This window comes from Heterocephalus glaber, unplaced genomic scaffold (genome assembly GCF_053883595.1).
Source record: "Heterocephalus glaber isolate CG9 unplaced genomic scaffold, H.glaber_assembly_v1.0 deba00001556, whole genome shotgun sequence".
In the NCBI taxonomy this organism is placed as follows: Eukaryota; Metazoa; Chordata; class Mammalia; order Rodentia; family Bathyergidae; genus Heterocephalus; species Heterocephalus glaber.
This window is the reverse complement of record NW_028258347.1, coordinates 1,733,843-1,758,405: the sequence shown is the minus strand read 5'-3', so window position 1 is coordinate 1,758,405 and position 24,563 is coordinate 1,733,843. Positions and strand designations below refer to the sequence as shown.

Sequence of the window (24,563 nt, the reverse complement as noted above, 5' to 3'; positions counted from 1 at the left end):
GGAGGAAGGAATTAGGGTCATCTTGTTATTATAAGGTACTTGCACTATCTGGGAGGTTATTATGTGAAAGAAAATGGATTAACTCAAATGAAGTTAATTTGAATTTGTTTGAAATGTATACTGCAAACTCTAGGGTACCTACTATAAGAAATTAAAAGGCAAAGTATAACTGATATGTTAAAGAAAAAAATGAATATATAATATATAAAATGTTCGATCAAACCACAAAAAGCAGAAAAAAAATTAAAGAAAAAAGTAGGAAGAAAAAGCAAGGGCAACAAGTGAAAACAAAAACCAATACTTTAGGTATTAATCCAAATAAATCATTAAGCACTCTGAATCACAATGCTCTAATGTCAATGTACTAATTAAAAGAAAGATCAAATAAACTTCTGCGATCAAATTGATAATAATTGATTACAGGAAGGCTCTAAGATACAAGGTTAATATACAAAAGTCAGGCATTTTCCTATATACTAGCAATGAAAGGAACACATGGAAATTGAAATTAAAAACATAATACTATCTACATTAGCACCCCACCAACAATGAAATACCTAGGAATAATCTAATAAAGTATGCACAAGATCTACATGAGGAAAGAGCAAAACCCAATAATGAAATCAAAAAAGAACTAGGTAAATGGAGAGATATTTCATGTTCATATCTGGAAAGACTCAATTTTGAAGTGGGGACTTGTCACACATTGCTGAAATGTCAGGACTCTGGAAGACTGAGACAGGAAAATTGCATGTTTGAGCTTTGCCTGGACAACTTAGCAGACACTGTCTTAAGATTAAAAAATGAAAAAAGGACTTGGGATATAGCTGAGTGCAAAAGTCCTGGGTTCAATCCCAGTACTGCCAAAAAAGGGGAAAAAATGTTGTAAATATGTCAGTTCTTCTCTCTAATCTACACATTCAATGCAATCGCAGTCAAAATCCCACAGTGTTATTTTGTAGGTACTGACACGTTAATTAAAGTTTATATCAATAGGCAAAAGAATAGCCAGCACAGTACAGAAGGAAAAGAGCAAAGTTAGAGAAATGCCTATCAGACCTTCCAAGACTTACTATAAATCTACAATAATGAGAATATCATGGTATTAGAGATAAAGAATAGATAAATCAATAAACAGCTCAGAAATAACCCCCATAAAGATAGTCAAGAACCTTTGACAAAGAAGCAAAAGCAACGAAACAAAGACAGTCTTTGCAACAAATGATGTTGAAACAACTGGACATTCACATGCAAAAAAAAGACTTTAAGCCCAGACCTCACACTCTTCATAAAAATTAACTCAAAATGTATCATAGATACAAATTTAAAATACAAAACTATAAATCTCCTAGAAGAGCACACAGATGAAAACCTAGACAGCCTTGGGTGAAGTGATAACATTTTAAGTACAACCTCAAAGGCATGATTCATAAAAAAAATTCATAAACTGGGTTTCATTAAAATTAAAAACTTCTTCTCCTCAAAAGATGATGTAAAGAAAATAAGAAGTCCAGACTAAGAGAAGATATTTGCATAGTATATAACGGATTAAGGACTGTTATCCAAAATATACCTAGAACTCTCAAAATAAAAAATTTTTAAAATCCAATTAAAAATGAGCTAAGGCCTTAAAGGACCCCTCAATAAAGAAGAAATACAGTGGCAAAGAAAGAGGAAAAGATGCCCAACATCACATGTCATTAGCAAAAGGCAAATGAAAACAACAAGGACACACCACTGCACATCTACTTGAACAGCCACACTTCAGAACACTGAGAATCCCAAAGTCCGGCAAGGAGGGAGAACAAGAACTCCCACACAACAGGAACTCACATTTGTTTTGGGTGAGCGTACAACATGAGATAAGCAGTTTGGAGGTTTCTGATAAACCAGATCCACTGTCACCATACAATCCAGCAATCATGCTCTTTGCTGTTTACCTAAGAAAATGAAAACCTACGTACACATGAAAAGCCAGCAGCTTTATTCAGAATTGTCAAACGATGGAAGGAACCAAGATAAAATTCAGTAGGTGAAGTGATTAAAAGCACTGGAAAATATAGACAATGAAATATTATTCAGTGCTAAAAAGAAATAAGCTATTAAACAGTAAGACATTTACTAAGTGAAAGATGTCTGTCCAAAGACTACATGTTAATTTACATTCCCATCAGCAGTGTAGAAAACTTCCTTTTTATACATAGTCTTGTAAGCAGTTGTTGTTCTTTGTTTTTGAAATAGCAATTCTAACTGGGATAAGATAATATTTCATTGAAGTTTTAATTTAGATTTCTCTGATAGGTAACGATACTGAGTATTTTTAAACATATTGTCAGCCATTTGTATTTCTTCTTGTGAGAAGTGTCTATTCAGATCACTTGTCTATTTTTAAGTTGGATTACATGTGTCTGTCATTAAGTTTTTTTTAGTTCTTTACATATTCTGGATATTAACTAAGAACAGTATGGAGGTTCATCAAATAACTAAAAATAGATTTACCATGTGATCTGGCTATCCCACTTCAGGGTTTATATCCAAAATAAATAAAATCAGGCTCTAAGGGACTGAAGAGAAATATTCTTAATGAAAAATATATGATGGGGGCCAAGTGGGGCCGAGTGATTGCAGGCTGACTGGGACATGCTTGCTCCGGCTTGCTCCAAGAGCTTGCCACCAGCCACCAGGACAGGGTGAGAAGGACCCTGCTCCCCCCCGGCAGGCCCACCAGGCAGGTGACGGCTTGGCCGTGCAGGTGCCTCCAACAACAGACCCCGCTCACTCCAGCCTCTGGCTTTTGCCTGTGCAACTACTTGGTTACACACTGCAGAGGCACAGGGGGACATAAAAGCCATTGTCCTGAGCTGCAGAAGTGAACAACAGAGAGAGGGCCTGCCTCAGGCTCCCTGATGAAAACAAGCCCACTGGAAAAGTGAAGGGAATCTCTGCAATAAAGGCACACCAGACCACCATGATTGGTAAGTTGGAGGGACAGGGAGCTCAACTTATCATCAGCTTGCATCAGAACCTGGAATCTGCCTGAATCTCACGGGTCTGGGACTAGCTTACTGAGACTCATTGACTTAAAACTGCACACTCCTGCCCACGTTGTCTACTGTGGCAGCAGAGACATACCCTGAAGGAGGCCCTTCATTTTTAAAGGTGATAGATTAATAACTACCATAAATTGTCATTCTCTAAGATGTATTTGATGCTATGGTGTTGCTGACTGTATCACTTGGGCTAAGGTGTTGTGATTGATCTTAACAGTTGTCCTTCCTGGTATAATGAAAATAAGATAGCCTCAGAGTCATTAGAGACTCAAAACCTAAAGACCAGCTATATCTGGAAGACACCTCTGAGAAGCAATCATTCCATAAGGGTTTTAAATACATCAACAAAGATACTTACAATAAACAACTTCAAAATATCAACCCAGGAACTAAACCAAGGACAGTAACAAAAACAAAAATGAGAAGACATTTAAGCAAGTCACAAACACAGAATTCCACCCCACAAAAGGCAAATTCTGGGGGAAATGAGGTGGAAAAGTCTGATAATCAACCACCTGGACAACCTGAACTGATAGCACAGGAAGTAACAAAACAGATGAATGAGGCTATAGAAAAATTCAAAAAAGAAATAATCTCCCAGATAACTACAGAGATGGTGAGCAGAGTGAGAGACATGATTAGAGGCTCTAGAATAGAAACTGATAAAAAAAAATAGATGAGCTCAGAAACATGCTGGAAGCCATGAATGCCCAGCATAAAAAAGAAATGGAAACCATGATCACCCAACGTAAAAAAGAAATGGAATCCATAAAACAGATTCAAACAGATATTCAAGAGATGAAAAACTCCATTGAAAGCATGCAGAGGAGATTAAGAGAATCTGAAGATAGAATATCAGATATAGAAGACAGGATTGCAGTGAAGGACCATGAAAACAGAGATTTCTTAAAAATAGTAAGGGACCATGAGAAATTAATTCAGCAGCTGCTACATGATGCAAAGAAGAATAACATAAGACTGATAGGAGTCCACGAAAAAACAGGAGAAAGTACAATTGACATAAAAAAACTGTTTACAGAAGTAATAGTACAAAACTTCCCAGAGTTGGAGAATTGGACATACAGATAAGTCAGGCATATAGAACTCCACCCAGCCACGATCAAGAAAAATCTACACCTAGACATATAATAGTCAAGATCCCAGAAACCCAACAGAAGAACAAAATCCTACAGGCATTTAGTGAAAAGAAACAAATCATCTATAAAGGAAAGCCCATCAGAATCACACGGCAGACTTCTCAACACAAACCCTCAAATCAAGGAGAGCCTGGAGTGAAGTATTTTGAGCCCTAAAAGAAAATAACCTCTAACCTAGACTGTTGTATCCTGCAAAATTATCTTTCAAAATCGATGGGGAAATTAGATACTTCCATGACAAAGGACACCTGAGAAATTTCATGAACACCAAACCAGCACTCCAAACAACTCTAATCAATATCCTAGAAAAAGGCAATGAAGGTCACAACTTCATGAAGCTCAACAGAGGGAAGCCACCAGGCAAGGTACGAAACTAAAGGGAAAGGAAGAAAAAGAAATAAAAGCCAACAACAGTAAAACATCATGACAAGAATGTGTCAATATCTATCAATTATAACTATCAATGTTAATGGCCTCAATTTACCAATCAAAAGAAGTAGACTGACAGAATGGATTAAGAAGCAAAATCCAGCAAGAGGCTATATACAAGAAACACACCTAACTCAAAAAGAAATTCATAGACTGAAAGTAAAAGGATAGAAAATGGCTCTCCACATGACAGGAACCCAGAAAAAATCAGGGGTAGCAATCTTATTTGCAGACAAAGTAGATTTCAAACCAAAACTAATTAAGAGAGACAAAGATGGTCACTACATCCTTGTGAAAGGAACAATCCAAGAGGAAGAGATGACAATCCTAAATATATATGCACCAAATACAAATGCCCCCAACCATACAAAACAAATATTAATGGACATGAAAAACCAAATAAGCACTAATACAATTACAGTGGGGGACCTCAATACCCAACTATCACAAATAGAAAGATCATCTAGACAAAAATTTAACAACAAAATTCAAGAACTGAACCAAGCTATTGAACAAATGGATTTAATATATATTTACAGAGTGTTCCACCCCACAAAATCAGAATACACATTCTTTTCAGCTGCACACCGGTCATTCTCCAAAACAGACAACATGCTAGCTCACAGGACATGTCTAAGTCAATGTAAAAGAATTGAAATTACCCCCTGTATATTATTAGACCATAGTGGAATAAAATTGGAGATCATGAGAAACTGCAAAACTCCCACAAACACCTGGAAATTGAATAACACCCTCCTGAATAACCAATGGGTCACAGAGGAAATTAAAGAAGAAATTGGACAGTTTCTACAAGTAAATGATAATGCCAGTACAACATACAGGAATCTATGGGACACAATTAAAGCAGTTCTATGCAGGAAATTCATAGCAGTGAATGCCCATATTAGGAAAACAGAGAGAACTCAGATAAATAACCTAATGCAGAACCTCAAACTCCTAGAAAAAGAAGAGAATAACAAACCCAAAGCTCGCGTAAGAGGGGAAATTATAAAGATCAGAGCAGAAATCAAGGCAATCGAGAACTAAGAGAATGATACAAAAAATTAATAAATCAAAGAGTTTGTTTTTTGAAAGAATAAATAAAATCGATAAACCTTTAGCCAAAACAAGGAAAGAAAATGCTCAAATCCATGCAATTAAGAATGAAAAAGTGGAAGTCACAACAGAACCAGTAGAAATCCAGAGGATCATCAATACCTACTTTGAGAACCTGCACTCTAATAAAATGGAAAACACAGAAGAAATGGACAGATTCCTAGATACATATGAATTAGCAAAGTTGAATGAAGAAGATATAAAAATTCTAAACACCCCAATTACAATGAGTGAAATTGAAAATGTAATAAAAAATTTACCAGCAAAGAAAAGCCCAGGTCCTGATGGCTTCACTGCTGAATTCTACAAGGCATTTAAAGAAGAACTAATGCCACTACTCTTTAAACTCATCAAGAAATTGAAAGGGAAGCAAGACTTCCAAACTCATTCCTGGAAGCAAGTGTTACTTTGATTCCAAAACCAGGGAAAGACCCAACCCAAAAAGAGAACTACAGGCCAATCTCCCTAATGAACACAGATGCAAAAATCCTCAATAAGATACTGGCAAACAGAATACAGAGGGTCATCAAGAAGATCATACATCCTGACCAAGTCGGATTTATCCCAGGGATGCAAGGATGGTTCAACATTTGTAAATCAATAAATATAACACACTGTATTAACAGGGTCAAGGACAAAAACCATATGATCATCTCAATAGATGCAGAAAAGGCATTCAACAAAATCCAACACCATTCATGATAAAAACCCTACATAAAATTGGGATAGAAGGTCTTTATCTCAACCTGATTAAGGCTATCTAGGAAAAACCAACAGCCAATATCATACTAAATGGTCAAAAACTGAAAACTTTCACGCTAAAATCAGGAACAATACAAGGATGCCCACTATCACCACTCCTGTTCAATAAAGTTCTGGAAACATTAGCCACAGCAATTAGAAAGTAGAAAGAAATAAAAGGAATAAAGATAGGAAAAGAAGAAGTTAAACAGTCATTATTTGCTGATGATATGATACTTTACATAGCAGGCCCAAAAAACTCTACCGAAAAACTTCTAGACTTAATTGACAGATTCAGTAGAGTAGCTGGATATAAGGTCAACATTCAAAAAACAATAGCCTTCTTACACACAAATAGCAGACTCACTGAGAGAGAAATTAGGGAAACAATTCCTTTTACAATAGCATCCCAAAAAAAAGAAATATCTAGGAATCAATCTAACAAAGGAACCAAAAGACCTCTACACTGAAAGCTACAGCACCCTGAAAAAAGAGATAGAGGAGGATATAAGAAAATAGAAAGACAGCCCTTGTTCCTGGGTAGGAAGAATCAATATAGTGAAAATGGTCATATTTCCAAAACTGCTATATAGATTTAATGCAATGTCAATTGAAATTCCAACAATATACTTCACAGAACTAGAGAAAACAATAAAAAAATTCATTTGGAACCAGAAGAGACCTAGAATAGCAAAAGCAATTCTAGGCAACAAAGACATGGCTGGGAGTATCACAATACCCAACTTGAAACTATACTACAAAGCTACTGTGATTAAAAATAGCACAGTACTGGCAAAGAAACAGACCCAACAATCAGTAGAATAGATTAGAGGATGCAGAAACAACTTCAGACATACTCAGCCACCTCATCTTTGACAAAGGAGCCAACCACCATCACTGGAGGAAAGATAGCCTATTTAATAAATGGTGTTGGAAAAACTGGATTTCAACCTGTCAGAGATTAAAACTAGACCCATATCTATCACCATGCACTAAACTAAGATCGAAGTGGATTAAAGATCTAAATATTAAGACAGAAACACCAAACTTGCTGGAAGATATTGGCATAGGAAAAGACTTTATGAACAAAACCTCAATAGCACAGGAACTAGCAGAAAGAATCAACAACTGGGATTTCATCTTATTAAAAAGCTTCTGCATTGCAAGAGAAACCACCAACAGCGCTAACAGACAACCTACATTGTGGAAAAAAAGTTTTAGCAGCTGTAACTCAAAGGACTACTATCTCGAATGTCTAAAGAACTGAAAAAAATCAGATCCCCCAAATTCAAAGACCCAATTCAAAAATGGGCATCTGAAATGAACAGACATTTCTCAGACAAATAAGTAAAAGCAGCAAATAAACATATGAAAGAATGTTCAACATCACTGGTCATTAGAGAGATGCAGATGATAACAACACTGATATTCCACCTCACCCCAGAGAGAGTGGCTGCTATCATGAAATCAACCAATAACAAATGCTGGCAGGGCTGTGGGGAGAAAGAAACCCTTCTCCATTGTTGGTGAGAGTGCAGACTGGTGCAACCAATATGGAAATCAGTGTGGAGATTAACTCAAAGAACTAGGATTAGAGGTCCCATTTGACCCAGTTATCCCTCTGCTGGGTATCTTCCCAAAAGAATTAAAAAGAATCATACCACAGTGATATACGTGTACCCATGTTCATAGTGGCACAGTTTGTAATAGCTAAAGCTTGGAAACAGCCCAAGTGCCCATCAATTGGAAGCTGGATAAAGAAGATGTGGTTTTTTTATATAATGGAGTACTACTCAGCCATAAAGAATGAAAAACTAGAGTCATTTATAGCTAAATGGGTGCATATTGAGGCCATACTCTTAAGTGAAATAAATAAGACACACATGTAAATACCAAATAGTTTCTCTAGTGTGAAACTGAGAGTGTAAATAAGGATTAAAAGGATTAATAACTAACAATTGATACTTTGAAGTAGGAAAAGGTCCAAAGGGGTAGGGGTGGTGGGAGGAGATGGGGAAAGGGAAGAATGGAAAGGAAAAATTATGAGAAAAGAAAAAAATGGAAACAAAGTCTTTGTAAATAGGGAAGGGTGGAGGGGCTGAAGGGCGCACAGGTAATGGGTAAAAAATAAGAACCAAGATACATCATGTACAGGTACAAGCACCCAAAGATAAATGTAAATGTACTGTATACCTAAAATGTACCAGTAAAAGAATTTAAGCAAGAAAAACCCCAGAAAAATATATGATGTGGATAGATATTTAGAACAGAGAAAAAATAGAACATTCAAAAAAAGCAATAGCATATAAATAAAAAAAATTCTAATGATCTCTACAAAAGAAACAATGAAAAAAATTTTAAAGACCATTTTATTGAGGTTTAATTTATAAAATATAGAACACAATACTTCTGCAGTCTTAGCAAAATATGATTCACCCCTAGTTTTATAACAGGCAAAGCAGTAGTAGTATAAAAGCAGCGCACTAATACAGGCCCACTAACTGACCCATACTCTGCCAAGCCTATCTCACAGACACTCATAGTTACTGATGCAAGTGCAGAGTGTCCACACATGACAGATCATATTCTGCACAGAGTAAAATTAATCATGAGTACAAAATTTGTTAGGTTATTTAAGTTTCAAGAAGAGTAGAATTGCTACAATATTAAAGATATCATATATGCATATATTTGTCAGAATTAAGAGAACATATCTACTTACCTAAATATCAAATCGAGTAAACTTCTAAACATAAAATGACACAATAATTGAAACTGCACTACTGTAATTTCAAAATATAGCTACACATGACACTTAATATAAAAATAGTGAAAAAGTTTTTAAGCATCCCATTCAAATAATTGACATTTTCAAGTTTGGTAGTATCAAAAGATGTTTGTACTTTCAAAAAGATTTCATCTTTTTTCATAGTGACATCTCATTATAAAGAATTTTCAATTATGTACTAAATCCTCTTATTGTAAAGTCCATATTTAGCTGTTTTAAAATAGAAAACCTACAAATAATTTAGTCATTTGGCAGCTTTCAAGAATACCCAATCTAATCTCTTGTTCAGGACTTTAAACTGCCACAAGTTGTTTGATTTTGTTTCAGGGGATGTAGCAAGTTATTTCTCTCTCTCTCGCTCGCTCTCGCTCTCTCTCTCTCTCTCTCTCTCTCTCTCTCTCTCTCTCTCCTCTTTCTCTCTCTCCTTGCTCTTTTGCTCTTTCTTTGTCTTTCAATGGTAAATATTCAATGGTAAATAATGATAAAATATGCTGTCTTCTTGAATTTTGACCAGCACAGTTTTGCAGCACATCATGATTACATTCACTGTGGGACTCACACATGTACCCAGCACATCTTGCTCTTTTCATGCTCCTTTCCCTTCCCCTCTCTTCATCTCTTGGTTCCCTGACCATTTACAAAATGCCTGCACTCTGCTTTTTTATATTATAAAATAATTCTAAAATTCTTACCTGATACTACACCAATTCCATCATCACAATCGTAATCGGAGATTTCACTATCACTTATTCTTTTTGACCCTGTGAAGGCAATAATAGCAATAATTGTAACTATGGACTGATTAAGGGGGAAAAAAACCTCAACCACGTAAAAAACAAATGAAAGGATTTTAAATGACTCTTAAGAATAAAAATAGAGAGAGAAAGAATGTCACTATGAGTTCACCAACACTTATTTTCACACACATTACATGATGTGAGAATGTGGGTGATGAGAAATTAACAATAAACACAAGAATTATTCTAGTCATGTGTACGATAAAGTCTAAGTGGTTTAAAACTAGAAAAATATGAAATAACTATGTAAATTGCATGATGTTGATTAATAAAATCTATTGGACAATAAGTTAGTATTAGATGCTTTTGGACAAAGGCACTTAAGACCAGGCAAATTTCAAAACAGAAACAATGATTTGTTTTCAAAAGTATTAAGGTATGTTTTCCTAATATGTATGATAAATTCAATATATCCAATTATTTCTTCATTATGCTTATAGAAGATAAGTTTAAGAAAAGCAAATCCACTGAAGAGTTCTTAATCTTCCTTTTTTTTTACTATTTAATTTAGCTATTTTTCAACTGCTTTCAGAAGAAATAAATCATGCATAAAACCCATACATCAAGTAGTGAATTGTGCTATTTTCTAAGAAACAACATAAGATCACTGTTATTATAATTTATGAGCATCATGTGTGTATTTTTTCCTACAAAATGAATCAATAACATACCATTTTAAATGTTAATCCTAACATGACAGATAAAATCAAAGCACCGGGCCAGGGATTTAGTTCAGTGGTTCCAGCGCCTGCCTCGAAAGCGCAAGGATCCGAGTTCGATCCCCGGTACCAAAAAAAAAAGTACAAAGAAAAAAAATCAAAGCACCAATGATTATGGCAAGTTATAACTTCACACTTCATCCTGAAATATATTATGTATGGCAATTAAGATGTTATTGTTTGTTTTGTGTTTTCTCTCACATGTGCCTCAGGATTTAAAATACCTTACACAATAAAATCTCTTATTAAGGCATTCTCCCTTCTGTGGTGCCAGAAAACATTTCAAGGTGAATGAAGACACTGTCACTATTTCCAAGCATGACTTGTTTTGTCTTTCTTCTTATACACATCATTCATTTAACAGACGAAACCAAGTTTCATCAGAAAATAAAGGTTTTCCTTTGTGGCTTCTAAAAACGCGGAGAGCTCATGTTGCACACGTCTAAACCAGAGATAATCAAATGTCCTAAGAATGCCCCCAACATTTACAACCTGCTCTTAGAAATAACTCCATAGCTTTTTTCCTTTTATCTGTCTGCTTTAATTCTTGCCCTTTTAGGATGGGAAAAGACTCCGTTGCCAGGAATTGCACAGGCCGTTTTCTTCTTTTACTGATGAGGAAGAAGTCATCCTTGTATGACTACCACCAAAAGAACCTGCACTACAATTTTCCTTATGCACCCTGATGTCGTACAGTTTAGACACAACTCAAGGCTCTAATAGCCTCAAGTGATCTTGAAGCTTGAACATATCTGACAGCTTCCCAACAGACCAGTCAGAAAAGGATATACAAAATTAGGACAAACATTCTAAATGGACTTGAATCACACAGATGGGACTGTGAAGGAGAGTTCAGAAAAGGACTGCTATCCAGTTATAACAAAGTTTCATTGTGTAAATACTCAAGGATGAGGGCAATGATTACTGTGGCAAGTAGAACATACAAATTACAAGCTTTTTATATTAGACAAGAGCAAATCAAATATAACACCAGAAAAAGACAAAGTTCATATTGCCCATCTTTGTGAGCTGTCCCAAGTATGTGGGTGTATGTGTCAGGGTAGCATATATGATTAATAAAAACTGCTTCCTCTTATATCTTACAGGCTCATTTTAGACTGAAATTTTAAAAAAGTTTTTATTAGTAGACATTTGCATACATAATCTTTACATTCATCTTAGGGAGTACTACATGTCTTTAATATATTTTGATTCTTTTTATTCCCATCCCCTTCCTACCCTCCTCCCTCCCTCTGTCTCTAGATCTGTTTTGATTTAATCCTATAAAATTTACATATATTGCAGTTATATAGTCTCTATTTGATCTTGCCTTTTCACATTTTCATGAGTCCAAGTTGAGTTTTAATTACTATATTAATCTCTTCTATTAAACTCAATATTTTGAGTGTCTTAAATTTTTCTATATGAGAATTGTCTCCTATGCTTTCTTCTGAAAAGTTTAAAAAGCTTGCTTTTTTTGTAGTTATATCCTCTACATCATGAATTGAGTTTGTATGTATTTTTTCATATGGATGGCACATATTTCAGCTTTATTTATTCATTCAGCAGATTATGTATCAATAATCTATCCTGGCATCTCTGTCATAAATAAACATAACTTCTCTGCAAGTCTCGCTCTGGTCCTTTACTTTTTCCTGTGCACAGACTGTTTATCCGTAACCGTAGCTCGCTGGCTGCATTACCATAGCACAATGTACTGAAAAGCAAATCTATTCCCCTATTGCTGTATTTGCACCTTTAATCTTGCCCTTTTGCTTTTCCATATAAATTTTGGATTCAGGTTGTCAAACTGCACAAAATCATTCTATTGGGATTTTTTACTTGAATTGCACTGAAACAAAACATTAATATAGGAAGAACTGGCATGTTTTATAGCACTGTGTTATTAACCATGTAGATGATATTTAGTCCATTTGTCTTTCAGTTCTATAAAATTTTAAATTTTGGCCACTAAAGTTTCCCACACTTGTTAGTTTTATCTTTTATATCCTACAATTTCTAACGTTTGTGTACACTGAAGTTATTTCACTTAGTAAACGCAAGTTGAAAATTACAGTGCTTCAACAGATGTAGAGAAACCATTTGAAAAAGGGTAAACCACATTCATGATGAATATCTTAGCATAATACAAGAAAGGAGCTTCCTCAAACTGATAAAAGGAATCTATAAAAATTCTATGGTTAACATTATACTTAATTATGAAATATTGAATGTTTTCCCCCTGACACAAGTAAACAAGTAAAAGAGGTTTACTACAAGTATGAGCCTTCTGTTCAACATTGTCCTGCATGTGCTAGACAGAATAGGAACACAGAAAAGAAGAGAAATGAGTGGTGTACACATTTCAAAACAAGAAGTAATATGATTGTGTAAATTTAAATTCCTACAGAAGCTACAAAAAACTCATGATGACTAATACGTGAACTTAGCAGAGTTGCAAGTGAACTACATCTCAGAGAATTATCAGTGAACAATTGGCAAATTAATTTCAAAACTAATATTTACAAGAACATCCAAAATCATGAAATTTTCATGAATACATCTAATAAAAAATAGTGCAAAACATGTACATCCCAGGCCACAAAGCCCTGCTGTATTAGTTGCCCAGGGCTGCTATCACAAAGTGTCAAAAACTAGGTACCCTGAAGCCATAGAAATTTATTGTCTCACAGTTCTAGAGAACAGAAGTCCAAGACCAAGGTGGCAGTAGGGCCGTGCACTTTCTGGTGACACCGGGTTCGACTCCTTACCTACGTGAGCCCCTGGTGCTTTCCAGCAATCCTTGGTGCTGCTTCATTTGTAGGCACCATCACTCCAGCTGGTGGCTGTCCTGTCCCTGTTTGTACTTGTGCCCTCTTCCCTCTGGGCAAGTCTGTTTCTATCCAACATGTCCTCTTTGTATAAGGACCAGGGCCACTTTGGATTAGGGCCCACCCCAGAACCTTATTTTGATTTGGTTTCAATTTACAAATAAGGTAGCATTCTGAGATACTAGAAGTCAGGATTTTAACATTTCTTTGAAGAACAATTCAACACAAACAGCTACGAACAAATTAAAGAAGATTTAAATAAATGGAAAGAGATTTCTACAAAATTGGAAGTCATATACATTGGAATAACACTGTCAGTCAGCACACTAAGAAAATAAAGTGATTCTAGGATGTTATACAGAGCTAAATTTCCCATCAGGAAAGATGAAACAAAGATATGTTCAGAAAAGCCAGACTGTTTCCAATTCTTCACTGAAAGACTTTTTAAAGAAAAGTACTTTAAAAAAATAAAGAAATTTGGGGCAGGATGTACAGCTTAGTGGTAGAACATATGCTTAGCATGAGGCCAAGTTCAATCACCCGCAAAAAAGAAACGGGGCAGAGGGGAGCAGAAAGAAAAGAAAATAGAAAAGTAAAGAAAGAAGTTAGCTTATCCCAGAAAAAAGGATGGAAATGCATAAAAATCTCAACAAACTCTGAACAAATAAAATAATGATTATGAAATAATTATAATAGTGATTAATCTGAAGGCGGAGGTAAAGATTCTGTAGCAATGTGTTAGCTGGTAGGAGTGAGGATGGGAATCTTTGTAAAACTTGTACATTTTTAGAAAAAAGTAGAAATGTTAGTTAATATTACTTTGTTAATGTGGGAGATAAAAAGAGATCTATGTGAAGTTGTCTGTGTACACAGAATATCTGAAATGTACAGAAACTGGTCAACAGTGATTCATTCACAGGTGAACCAGATGTTTAAAAAAGAAGTGGGAGATGTCACATATGCACTTTAAAATTGATATAAATGCATTACTTAAAAAATTAATAGTAAAATTTTACAAACATTTCATTTATAGATCAAAAGAATATATATTCCCTAATTACTGGTACACTCCTATCACTTCAAGTTGGCAAACTATGTGTAGTTCACATTTCTGCAAGATTGCCTCTGTGATTGTCGTTTTTCAATTTCTTTTTCCCATTTTTTCTGGCTTTTAAAATGGGTATGATAAAACCAAAGACTAGAATTGTATAAGCTTCTCTGGGTCCTCCTGGAATGTTCCTCAAGCTTCTTGCAGGCCTAGGCCAAGAACATCTGCAGAAACATGACAGAGACACCAGCTTCCTCTGGAGGTCACCCACAAGATCAGTGTTAGAGGGCATGAGGGACTCAGGCTGCACTTTGTCCTTGAGGGTTCTACTTTTCTTTGGTTTCCCAGTTTGCATGCGTTCTCCCTCCAAATCTGTCCTCCTGTCCCACAGAGACATCACCCACAACACGAAGAGGCAACCGCTTGCCACAGACTTCTGTGTTCATTCCCTTTTGAGGCCTCTGCCAAGTGACTTTGCTCAGATTTGTCAATCAGTGTCTGACAAACCTTCTCATGCAGAGTTCTCAGCTTGCACAATTTTGTAAAACTTTATAATAAATTTCAAATTGCACAGGTCCAACAGTGCTTCAGCATTAAGAACCTCAGCTTCCTGAAAGAACCTTAAACGATACAATATTTAAGTCCTTAGCCATCTAGTTTATTTCCTTATACGCTATGTAAGGTAAAGATCCAATTTCCTTTAGCGTCTTTTCTTTGGGAAAAACATTTTTTTCTAGCTCACTCATTGCACTGCCTTTGATCAGACATGTTACCTCGGACCCTTCTTTGAAAGTCACTTCAGGACCTCTTATTCCACTGACCGATTAATCCCCACACCAGTTTCCTGCTGTGTCAAACACAGTACAAGCTGATATCCAATAAGGAATTTTCTCCTCCCTGTCCTCTTAAGAAGCTATCTAATTATTCTCGTCCTATTAGTTTTTCACATATGTACAATCTCCTCATCAGCTTCGACAAAGATATCTGAGAGGACTGGAACTGGACAGAATCTACAGCTCCAGTAGAGGAATTGACAATTTATAATACCGAGTATTATCATGGTTTTGGCATTTATCCATTTTTAGATGTTCCTTAATGCTACAGAATTTCCTACAGTAGTTTTATATAACTTCTGTTAAGTTTACTTCTATGCCTTTAATATTCTGTTACTATTATAAATTTTTTTCCAGGTGTTTCTGGCTCTGGTGTAGAGAAAGGCAATTGACTTTTTTATTACTAGATGTTTGCAGTACAGAATGATCACATTCGTCATGGGAAGCTACTATATGCACACAGTACCTCTTAATTCCTTCTTTATCCCTCCCCCTCTATTCTCTCTCCTCTCTCCTCCCTCCATCTCTTGGTCCCCTTTGAATCTTTAATGTTTCTAAAATCCTCTTGTCTTCTGTACTAAGACCTCCACTACAGTCATTCTCTTGTTAGTGTTCTTTTTTTTCAAGAAATATTTCTATCACTGACCATTTGGTTTTTAACATTCTAGCAGGTTAAGAAAGTTAACTTCTAAATCTTAACTTGAAAATGGGTATAATTATGAATTTATGTTGAATACTACTGAAAGATTTTAATGTGTATATTAAAAATTTTCATGGTTAATTACATTTATAGATTTTTATAAACCATTTGTATTTGATTTTCTAATATATATAAAAGTAAAATAGGCTTGGAAATATTCTGTCTGTAAACTTCTATTTAAAAAGTTATGTTTTCTGTGTAAATGAGCTTGGCAATATTCTTTATGTATATTCTGCAAGAGTTTTGGTAGATTGGGATAATCTGTTGTTTAATATCTAATATAACTATAAAAATTGTCTATATAAAATATTTTCTTGGTAAAATTAAATTTACCCTCTTTTGTCCAGGAAATAATATATACACATATAGTAATGTTCAAATTTTTAGATCTTATTGAGGCAGCTTTGACAAAAATTATTTTTTTAGTAACTTGTATAATTTTCTATGCATGTGAAATTACTAGATTATACGCAGAGATGGAGTTCCATTACGTGAACTGAATTTATTTTAGCATCTACTTTATATAAATTTATCCCTCTTTTACACTAACATTATTTATTTGTGCCTAAGTCTTCTTAGTCATTTCAGAGTTTTAGAATTTTACCTATTCAGTTATTTTTCTCTTTTATTAGTTTCTATTTATTAGTTACCATTTCTTAGAAAAATATATGAACATAAACATGAGGTATAAACTCTTCACCTATCTTCCTTTATACCTTATCCCATTATTCTTGCCACTTTCTGAAGCAGCTCTGGAAGTCTTCTCTCCTGAGTCCCTTTATGAGTGTGTTTAAAAACTGTGAATGGTGCTGCCCAGGGCCCTCCAACAAAAAGGCAGGCTTGTAAAAACATTACAGTGTGCTCTCATTCACCTTATTCACCAGACCCGGTGTGGTGCAACTTCCGGCTCTTCCCCAAAGTCAAACTGACCATGAAAAGTAAGCATTTTTAATTGACTCCGGACATTAAGGCATCTAGGAGAGTCAGGAAACAGCTCTCCAGAACTGCTTCAGAAAGTGGCAGCAACAGTGTGTTTGAAGGGTGCTTGAAGGGAAGGGGTATACTGAGGAGGTTAACAGCAATGCATCTTTTACTAGAGTAAATTTTTTATTTAAACTTTTACTGTGTGTTGTCAGACCTCATACAATCTTAATTCCTTTTTCAAAATGTTAATGGCTAATACCTGAAAACAATGGATTTCTGTACACTGTTCATGTATCTCTGGAAATTGCTGACCTTGTTTATTAGTTCTAGGCTTTTTCTGTGCTGACTTTTCAAGTGTTGCACATGTCTACACTTTCACTTGGATGTAGCTGGCTGATCGTAATGTATAAGTCTTGCACAACACTGGTGATCTTCTACATACTTCAGACCGACTACTATTTAAAGTTAAATATGAAAGTAACTGTTATTCAATTTTCCATTTTTCTGTTCAATTTTTTTCTCATGAATTTAGGATTCAAGTTGTTAGGTGCATTTGTATAATTGTTATATATTCCTAATGAATTCAACATTTTATAATCATAAAATGCCTTTTCCAACTAATAACATTATTTACTTGTGGACTATTCTGTCTAATATTAGTAGAACCATTACCTTTCTCATCTGGTTAATGTTTGGCTACTACACACATCTTTTTCTAGGCTTTTAATTTTAAACTATCTTCACATTTAAACGATGTCTTGTAAATCACATATGGTTGAATATTTTTTTAGCCAGTCTGACAATCTCTCTGTAAATTTTTTTTATGAATTTGAAATTCTTTAAGGTACTTAAGGATAATTCTCTAGATGAACTTGCATTGTTTTTTTATTGCTATTATTAAAATAAAATGGTCTGCTTTATCCCTAATAATAATCTCTGATCTAATATTTAAATAGGTACTCTAGATTTTTTTTCTAAAACTGTTATTATGGTGCATCTTTGCTTTTCCTTCTTTTTATTTTAAATGCCTTATATATTTATTTTAAATGCAGCAGATTTCTTATAAGTGACTTATAGTTATTTTTAATCTAATCTGATATCTTCTGCCTTTTCATTTGGGATATTCTGATTACAACAGTATGACTATAAGTTGGTTTGCCCTTATCAAATTGATATTTATTTTTTATTTATTCCATTCATTTTGAGTCCATTTTTCCTTTTCTGTCTTCTTTGGGATGAAATGGATTTTTTAATGGTTCCATTTTATCTTTTCTGTTAGCTTGTAAGTGATAAGTCTTTGATTTTTCTAAGGGTCACGTATGCATCTCTGACTTACTACAAGTCCTTTCAAGCATCATCATCTTATTATATAACATAAAACACTAAAATTGTATGTTTCGATTTTTCCTCTTCCAACATTTACATTACTATACTTTTATGTTTGTTGTAAATCCTATACTACATTGGTATCAATTTTGTTTAAATAATCAATTATATTTAAAGGTACATATGTGAGAAAATATATAAATATCAAATATCTTTATATACTAATTGTAACATCTGTACCAGTTCTTATTTAGCTGTGACTGAATTCCCCTCTCACTTTCTTACTGATCTAATTTATTTATTTCTGCATGCCTGGTGGTCTGTTTATTTATTTGTACACTTGGTAATTTTTCATTAGAACACTTGTGGATCTCATATTGCTGAATGTTAGTTGTGCCTGTATTCTAGTACATATTTTTGAACTTTATTTTACACACAGCTTTATTATTTAGTACTATTTTGATCCTTTCCATTAGTTATTTAATTTAATTTTATTTAATTTTATCTATTTTGGCTTTTTGAGACAGGGGCTCGCTATGCAGTTCTGCCTGGTCTTGAACACACTGTCTCGCCCAGGCTGCCCCAAACTTGCAGTGATCCTCCTGCTTCAGCCTCCTGAATGCTAGAATTACAGGCATGCCCCACTATGCCTGGCTCATTAGTTATTTTAAAACTTTTAATATGGCATAGTGTTTAGTTTAGGGCTAGTTATTCCCTAATACTATGTAGTGAACAGGCAGTATTCTCAGGCAACACTACCTCTACTCATTTTGAATGCTTCTTTCTAGCATTAGTAGCTTCCTCACATTTATGTGCCACAGATCTTGGATATCTTCTCTCTTCTCCTCTTCAGTACTCTGTTCTGTGAATTCCAGGTGTTTTGGTCTCTGGATTCTTCTTCCTCTTACGCGTGGCCAGGAAACCTTCCTAAAGGGTAGGCTAGGGCAATTTTAGGATTCAACTCATTTGCTTTTCCCTTCTCCTAGTAGATGCTGTGCTTACTTGTTTGATCTGCCGTGTATTTCAAACAATTGTTTCATATATTGTGTTCATTGCCGTTACTGTTTGAGATGGTAAGGGAAATGCATCACAATTGTGAATAACAGTCTTCCTTGGCGGATTTTAAATTTTACTTTTCTATTCCAGAGGCTATTTATGTGAACTTCCTAGTCTTTCTAAGAAGACCATCTTTTTAAAATATACAAGTTTGTTCAGCTAAACATATTAAAAGTTTCCAATTAAAATTATCAAAACTAAGTTTACTGACCAGTTAAAAATGTAATGCCAATTTATAATAATTTCCCACATACTTTGTGCATGTGTGACATTCAAACCATGATGAACTGAAGTAATAAAATTAAGGCTATTCAGTTTTCCTTAGAATATATGGCAAAATTGCCAACATGTTGGAAACTAAAGCAAACATTGCAGTTTTAATTCTATTTTAAATCAATGCATTTAGGGTTTTAACACCAGCCCCCCACCAACTAAACACAATAAACTATATCCATTTACATTTAAATTTTTTGAAACAGTATATTCAACACAGTATATACAAAAATATACTTCACTGAGAAATAACACTATACTAAAGGAGACAGTATTAGACATATTAAAATCATAAATCACTATATTTTGACAAATGCTTTTTAATATCAAAATAACAAAGATGTAAACATGAAGATACTGGAAAAATTCTATAGGCAGAAAAAGGAAGCTACCAACAGATTGGTTAGGAATTTAGTATATGCACAATAGCCAAACAAAGCACAAAACAACAAAACCAATTAAACTGTGCATATGAATGCATGCATTAAACACTGGACATGCTAAATTTACCTGAATTATATGAACATAAGGATTTATCTGAAAAAAATGTTAAAGTAATGTCAAAAACACATTTTAAAATCTTTACATGTAAAAGGATGTGGAAATCTAATCTCCACTTTGGAGTACAGACAATATAGTATAGCATTTTTATTTTTAATGTGCAAAACACCACACTAATTCAGAATCAATTGGGTTGGGAAATATATCACATCTGAATAATTCAAAAACTCAAATTACAAATTATATTACAAGAAACTTTCACTAAATTCAAGGCCTATATGCTAAAAGAGCAGAAATTAGTAAGAAAAGAGAATTCAATTAGAAGTTATTTTAATAATTAGAAAATGACCTATGCATTGATTATCAATTCTATTTTATAATACAAAGTTATTTAATATAACCTGAAATTAAAGATATAATAGCCAGAAATTTACTGGTAAATTTAAATTGACTCTTAGAAAATACTCTTGATTTTGAAATTTCTGATTTTTGGAAAAAGCATATTTAAAAACTGATTTTCTTTTAGGAAGAATCAAACTTTCAAAATGTATATGGGAACAGTTATTTTTACATTTTAACTTGATAAAAATTTACATGTAAAATTTATCACAAGTTCACATGTAAAATATATCACAGGATGTAACTGGTTTTCCTATGCATAAATGATAAGGTTTATAAAGGTACAAAAACATTAAATATTGAAGAATGAATAAGTTAAAGTCTGAATACACAAAAGAAATATAGACCATATATGAACTAGTATGCCACAAAAATACCTGAGTAGTTAAAAGGTGCCAAAATACCTGAAAATTATAAATATTTATTCTTATATATGTCATTTGTTACTAAAATGATAATAAATCCAAGAAAATAAAATATATTCATAGTTTATTCAAGATCTTATTTTCTAGTATTCAATTATAAGCCTTACATTCTTAATGATACAATTTGGGACTTAATCTTTCTAATGGAAAAGTGGTGCTTCTGGCACATTCAGGAGAAGTCTCCATTCCGTTAGCCACTCAGAAAGCAGTTAAACAGAGTACTGTGAGGAGGAAGAAAAGAACTTTATCCAGGTCCCACTGCTGAAGTACAAGGGGATGTGTTAGAATGTAAGTACAGAAGGAGTTCTTCTTAGGTACAGAAAAACTGCAGCAATCAAAACAGAAAAAATAGTAGGTTTGAACAATTTTGTAAGAACTATAATATTTAACCAGGACATACTTTTCATAACTGATAATACCCTGAATAAACTAGATTAAGTTAGGATTAAAACAACACAAGGAACACAAATTATAATTATTAGGCCTGTCCACACTTAATATTTCTACAATTATCAGGTTTCAAACTTAATTAATTTTCATGTAACCTATATTTTATATATTAATCTAAATATTTAAAAAATCTATCCATTTTTTTCTCTGAATTTCCCTCTACTGATTTCATATAGACGGTTAAACATTCATGTTTTTCTAGCACTTTAATCTTCTGAATATTATATTTAAATTTTCTTAAATCTGAAATTATATTTGGTTTCTAAAGCAGTACTGCATTGATAAAGGCTCAAAAACTGTTTCTGTAAAAGAATAAAACTTCCATTTAAAATATTAACAATCTCCATAGTACAAAGACACCGATCTGACCACTCTAAGCCCACTCATGCAATCCCAGTGAAAGGGAGGGAAGAGACATGCACAACTGGCTGTGGGGAGAACAATCACACCAGCAGGTAAGGCCACCGCCGCACTGGACACTGCACTATCGCGGGAGAAGACGCAGACACAGCTGACATGTTAAAGACCAGCGATGCTTCAAAATGTCCCATATTTTGTATTATTAAATAACAAAAACTCTTCAAAATAATGAAGACTCTTATAACCAAAAAGTAAAGAAAATGAATATGAGAAAAATTCATAATAATCTTATATAAGAAAAAATACGAAAATCACTTGAAGAAAAATAGTATGAAGGATCAAAAGACATATGAGGACTGATAAAATTATCATATGAAGGGGGGAATCACAAGAAATGCAGCCAAAAAGTTAGGAAAAAAATGTTTTAGAAGTGTGTTGGAAGTTAATAAAAGTAGTTATTTCTAAAATAGACTTAAGAGCTATAGTGCCTGTAGTTTTAAATTGCAATATCAATGGTGTATAGAAAATTATTTCCTTTAACAATGAACATCCCTGTAAATCTATGCAAATCTGTATATTAAAAAAATATTTTATATGCAGGAACAATGTTTCTTCAAAACAATATTCTATGCAACAGGAGCCCTAAAGCAAGCAGAAGTTGCTATCCTATCTTCAGACAAAATGAACTTCAAGCCAAAAGTAATCAGAAGAGAGAAAGAAGGTTGTCACATCTGATAAAGGAAGCAATTCAAGAAGGCGAGATGACAACTTTAAATATGTATGTACCTAATACAGGAACAGCCAACCTCATCAAACAAACACTACTGGAGATAAAAGGTCAAATAAACTTCACCACAGTGATAGTGGAGGAACTCAACCCCCACTTTTACGAATAGATCAACTAAACAAAAAAAATCAACAAAAAATATGAGTTGAACTAAATCTTCAAACATAGACTTAATAGGGTAGTGCTCAGCCCAACAACAGGAATACACATTCTTCTCAACAGTACACACAATTTTGCCAGAAAACACATAGTAGGCCACAGTGCTTGCTACAATAAATACAAAAGAATCAAAACAATCCCAGGCACATTATCAGTTCATCATACATTGAAACTAGAAATCAATGCCAAAGGAAGCCACAGAAATTATGAAAACATGTGGAGATTTAAAAATACACTCTTGGATAATCACTGAGTCACAGAATAAATCAAGTATTACCCAGAATAAAAAAATAACAGAAGTACAACATATGAAAAGTTATGGGACACAAAGAAAGCGGTCATAAGATGGAAATTTTTAGTTCTGAATGCCCACATCAGAAAAACAGGAATACCAAATAAATATCCTAATTATGCACTAGAAAAACAAGAATAATACAAGTTCAAAACTAATATGGGGAAGAAAATTACAAAGATCAGAGGCAAAATTAATGAAATTGAATAAAATACAATTAATGAACTGAAGACCTTTAATGAAAGGACACAGAGAGGGAGAAAGTAAAAGGATTCAGAAAAAAACATTGATCACATAAAAACAGCTGTAGCTACAGTAAAATCAACCAAAGTAGGGCTTAAGGCAAAATGTCCTAGCATAATGAGAGATATTCCAACAATATAACTTCAAAACTGATAAAGCAAACAATGACAATTCATAAGAGATTTTAACATACATCTCTAAAAAACTGATGAAATACTCAGATAAAAACTGAGCAAAAACAGGGAGTTTGCACAGTGAAATGAATAAACCTGCCTTCCTAGACCTACGTAAAATATGTACATGGATGTGACAAAGTAAAAATTCTTTTAAATAACACTTATCAAAGTGAGTACATGTAGTACCTAAAGCAAAAAATGTAACTTGAAGATTCTAAATTATTCTGGATATGTTCTCTGACAAGAGAGAAATTATGCATCAGTATTTTAAAAATTCAGAAAATCTGCAGAGTCCATAAATTCAACAACACACTCCTAAATAAACAATGGGTTAAAACAGAAAGTGTCACATTAAAAATTATCTAACTTTCCTTCTACAAGAATAAGAAGGAAAATTAGAGTTGCGCTGAAAACACCGAATCAACCCGCGCCCTGGCAGCAATTCACTGGATACCCCCACCCACAGCTCCTTTGGCCTCTTCTCGGTACAGCCACCTGGTTCCACACTACAAAGATGCAGAGGACACTGGACCACCAGACCACTGTACTGGAGCTAATCAAGTTCTCAGCATTTAAAGAATTCCTGCCCATAGGTAGGGCCTTCTGAGCCACCGTCCCACTGCTGCTGGTCCAGAGGAAGGGGCTGCCCAGCCGCCATCCCTCCCGCCACTCCCAGCCCAGAGGAAAGGGCATTTGGGCTATCATCCGTCCCGCCGCTCCCAGGCCAGAGGTAGGAGCTTCCAGGCCGCCAAACGTCCCGCCACTCCCGGCCAAGAGGAAGGGGCTTTCAGGACAACATCCCTACCACCACTCCTGGACCTTGGCCCACCTCTCCCAGCTCAGAGGAGGTGAGCCACGCAGATGTCAGCAGCACCCCCCCGCCCCCCCAGTTGAAATGAGAAAACACGTAAATAAGTCTCAAAACCAGGCTTCCAGATCGCCTACAGCAACCCCAAAGGGAAATGAGTTGGAACACTCTGATA

The 24,563-nt window shown here is 34.5% G+C and overlaps 1 protein-coding gene across 49 annotated transcripts in view; it reads right to left on the bottom strand.

Moving 5' to 3' along the window:
* Rims2 (regulating synaptic membrane exocytosis 2) overlaps nt 1-24,563 on the bottom strand; it is a 536,290-nt gene that overhangs the window by 198,279 nt on the left and 313,448 nt on the right. For 26 of the 49 annotated variants that reach the window (XM_021262784.2, XM_021262794.2, XM_021262785.2 and 23 more), the window contains one exon: nt 9,974-10,042. In XM_021262784.2, the coding sequence (XP_021118443.1) occupies nt 9,974-10,042 (69 nt within the window). Of the gene's footprint in view, nt 1-9,973; nt 10,043-20,298; nt 20,326-24,563 lie in introns of all 49 variants that reach the window. The other 23 variants (XM_087190771.1, XM_087190773.1, XM_087190763.1 and 20 more) reach the window with 1 other exon arrangement.